This window comes from Otolemur garnettii, unplaced genomic scaffold (assembly GCF_000181295.1).
Source record: "Otolemur garnettii isolate 467f Iridium unplaced genomic scaffold, OtoGar3 scaffold00140, whole genome shotgun sequence".
Taxonomy (NCBI): Eukaryota; Metazoa; Chordata; class Mammalia; order Primates; family Galagidae; genus Otolemur; species Otolemur garnettii.
The window spans coordinates 3,748,079-3,751,140 of NW_003852535.1; the positions used below are offsets into that span (position 1 = coordinate 3,748,079).

The 3,062-nt window shown below is 49.3% G+C and overlaps 1 protein-coding gene across 1 annotated transcript in view; it reads left to right on the forward strand.

Moving 5' to 3' along the window:
• GANAB (glucosidase II alpha subunit) overlaps positions 1-2,751 on the forward strand; it is a 13,711-nt gene extending 10,960 nt beyond the window's left edge. Inside the window, exons 15-21 of the mRNA XM_012810636.2 lie at positions 150-214; positions 406-482; positions 596-670; positions 848-961; positions 1,085-1,197; positions 1,360-1,460; positions 1,622-2,751. Coding sequence (XP_012666090.1) covers positions 150-214; positions 406-482; positions 596-670; positions 848-961; positions 1,085-1,197; positions 1,360-1,460; positions 1,622-1,731 — 655 coding nt within the window. The 3' untranslated portion in view covers positions 1,732-2,751. The remainder of the gene's footprint in view (positions 1-149; positions 215-405; positions 483-595; positions 671-847; positions 962-1,084; positions 1,198-1,359; positions 1,461-1,621) is intronic.
• The last annotated feature ends 311 nt before the right edge of the window (positions 2,752-3,062 follow it).

Consider the following 3,062-nt stretch of genomic DNA (forward strand, 5'->3'; position numbering starts at 1 on the left):
TCGATCCCGCCACCTTAGGTGTACGTGGCTGGCGCCTTAGCCGGTTGAGCCACAGGCGCCGAGCCCCTTGTGCTATTCTTATAGCCAGTTTTTGACTAACTTATACCAAATTAGAAATGTCTTCCTTTCTCATCTTGCTTCATTCATAGGCCCCTGTGGGTGCAGTATCCTCAGGATGTGACAACCTTCAGTATAGATGATCAATTTCTGCTAGGTGAGAAATGGGGAGGACAGTTGGTAATGGGTTGGCATTGAGCTAAGAATTAGCAATTGTGGAAGCTATGTCTGCAGATGCCCATGGAGGGAGGAGTAAGTGAAGCCGGTGGATTAGGGGATAGGTGCTGTGGTGCTCCCTGATCTGGGAGCTGATCCCCACAGTTCAGAGTTGATTCTGGTGTGTTTTAGGGGATGCATTGCTGGTTCACCCTGTATCAGACTCCGGGGCCCATGGTGTGCAGGTCTATTTGCCTGGCCAAGGGGAGGTGAGTTAAGGAAGGGCCTGGTGGGGAAGGATGGTTGTAGCCAAAGGAGGCAAGGAGGATGGCACCCTTATGCACTAAGTGATCCATTATCTTATCCCTTCTCCCACCCACAGGTGTGGTATGATGTTCAAAGCTACCAGAAGCATTATGGTCCCCAGACTCTGTACCTTCCTGTAACTCTAAGCAGTGTAAGTATGCCTGGCTCATCTGCCAGTTCTGTCTGCCTATATGTTTTCAAGTGGGGAAAGAATGTGTGCTTTAGGGTCTAATACTTAAGTTGCCACAGATGGGCAGGAGCAAAAAATGCTCTAATGCCCTAGGTTGGACAAGGGGGTTACTTCATTCCAGCACTGCTCTTGCCCTAGATCCCAGTGTTCCAGCGTGGTGGAACAATTGTGCCTCGATGGATGCGAGTTCGGCGTTCTTCTGACTGTATGAAGGATGACCCCATCACTCTCTTTGTTGCACTCAGCCCCCAGGTGAGAGCACAGGCAGGGAGCCGCCTCAGCCATGCCTACACCTTCCTAGGATTCAGTCCCTTAAGGTTGTTCCCCCTGTTCCCTTTTGGGCCCAGACACTTATCTGTCCCACTTCCTACTCAGGGTACTGCCCAAGGAGAGCTCTTTCTGGATGATGGGCACACATTCAACTATCAGACTCATCATGAGTTCCTACTGCGTCGATTCTCATTCTCTGGCAATGCCCTTGTCTCCAGGTAATGGGGTACCCATTCTTCCTTGGCTGTTCCCAGAGTGGGCCGGACCTTGGGGGTTGGTCACAGTCCACTGTGCTTTTTTCTCATCTTTACCTTGCTTTGGGTCTTCTCGTGCTGTGACATTTTTCCCCCTGATGAGCACCTGCATTTGCTACCCTCTAGCTCAGCAGACCCCAAAGGCCACTTTGAGACACCAATCTGGATTGAGCGGGTGGTGATAATAGGGGCTGGAAAGCCAGCAGCTGTGGTACTCCAGACAAAGGGTGAGTCACTGATCTGCTCTTTCCACGCTGCCTTTCCCATCCTTTCCCAGGCTCTGGAAAGAGAAGTGAGGCAGAGATGGGGATGGCCTTGCCTGTAGGAATATAGGTGCCATGCTATAGCCTATTGCTATGACATATCACTTCTTTTTTTCCTTTCCTAGGATCTCCAGAAAGCCGCCTGTCCTTCCAGCATGACCCTGAGACCTCTGTGTTGATACTGCGCAAGCCTGGTGTCAATGTAGCATCTGACTGGAGTATTCACCTGCGATAACCCAAGGGATGTTCTGGGTTGGGGGAAGGGGAGCAGTGGTGGTCAAAGTTACTCTTTCTTCTGCCTTGGAGTTTGACCCTTCCCAGACTTCACCTTTCTTATCCCAAGACCCAGATTCTGCCAACATTTGGGCAGGATGAGAAGGGTGACCTTAGGCTCCAAATTCCTCTTGTGATCTCCTGACTTCTCCCTCTTGGTTGATACCAAGCCTTTTCCTTTCATCTTCCCATATCCTGTTGCTCTAACTGGAGCACATTCACTTGTGAAGACCTGAGGACCATAGGGCCCTTACCTCCCCTTCTTTTTGCCTTCTTTGGGGCCCTGAATTTTCCCTCGATTCTATCCATTCATGCCTTTTGTGTATCAATGCCATTTTCTCGGAAGAAGGTGAGGGCAGTGAGCTCTATGGCTCCTTTTCTCTCTCTCTTTTTTTTTCTTCCCTACCAGAACTGCTCTCCCTCCTTTCATTTCTTCTTCCTGACTCTACTCTTGTCAGCTTTCCCCATTCTATGCCCCACTGATACACTGGGACCACCCTTTACCTGGTAAGGGATGAATGGATCAAAAGAGTGGGGTTTGCTGGAGAACCTTTTCCCTCTCATTCCACCCTTTTCTTCTCCCTGATTTCCTTCTAGAGCTGTTGCAGTTCTGACAGGGGCAGTTCTACCTCCCCTATCCCTTGGGGGAAAGAAGTTTCCACCCCTCCTTAAGAGGCGATGGGCATTAAAACTTCTTTTGCTCCTTTCTTGTCCCTTTTGAGGGGCATTCAGGATGGAGAAATCAGTTGTGGTTTCATTGAATCACGGTCACCTGTATTTATTGTTGGGAGAAGGCAGAGGATGGGGGTGGAGATGATCATGTGTGCCCAGGGTTGACCTTGAAGCCCTGGGTCAGGGGTGGGGGAGGACTAATGGGGAACCACGAGGAATATTTAGGGGGAATTTTTTTTACTTCCTCTTGGCCCCCAGCTGTGACACGTTTTGATAAAGGAGAAACAATAAAGGGATAAACCATAAATAACTGTTGGGTGTCTGGATTCTGGTTCTAGTCTGAGCCATAAGAAACCCAAGGGCTTGACAATTTCATCTGGTTACAGCATAAGCATCAGTCATTGGTTGAGCAAGATGAGCAACATCAGGCATTCCTCAGCTTTCTAGATGGAGTTATTTATTTATTTATTTTTTGAGACTGTTTCACTATGCTGCCCTCGGTAGAGTACTGTGGTATCACAGCTCACAGCAATTTCAAACTCTTGGGCTTAAGCCAGGTGTTCTCAAACTACAGCCTGCAGGCCACATGCTGCCCGCCTAGGACATTTATTTGGCCTGCCG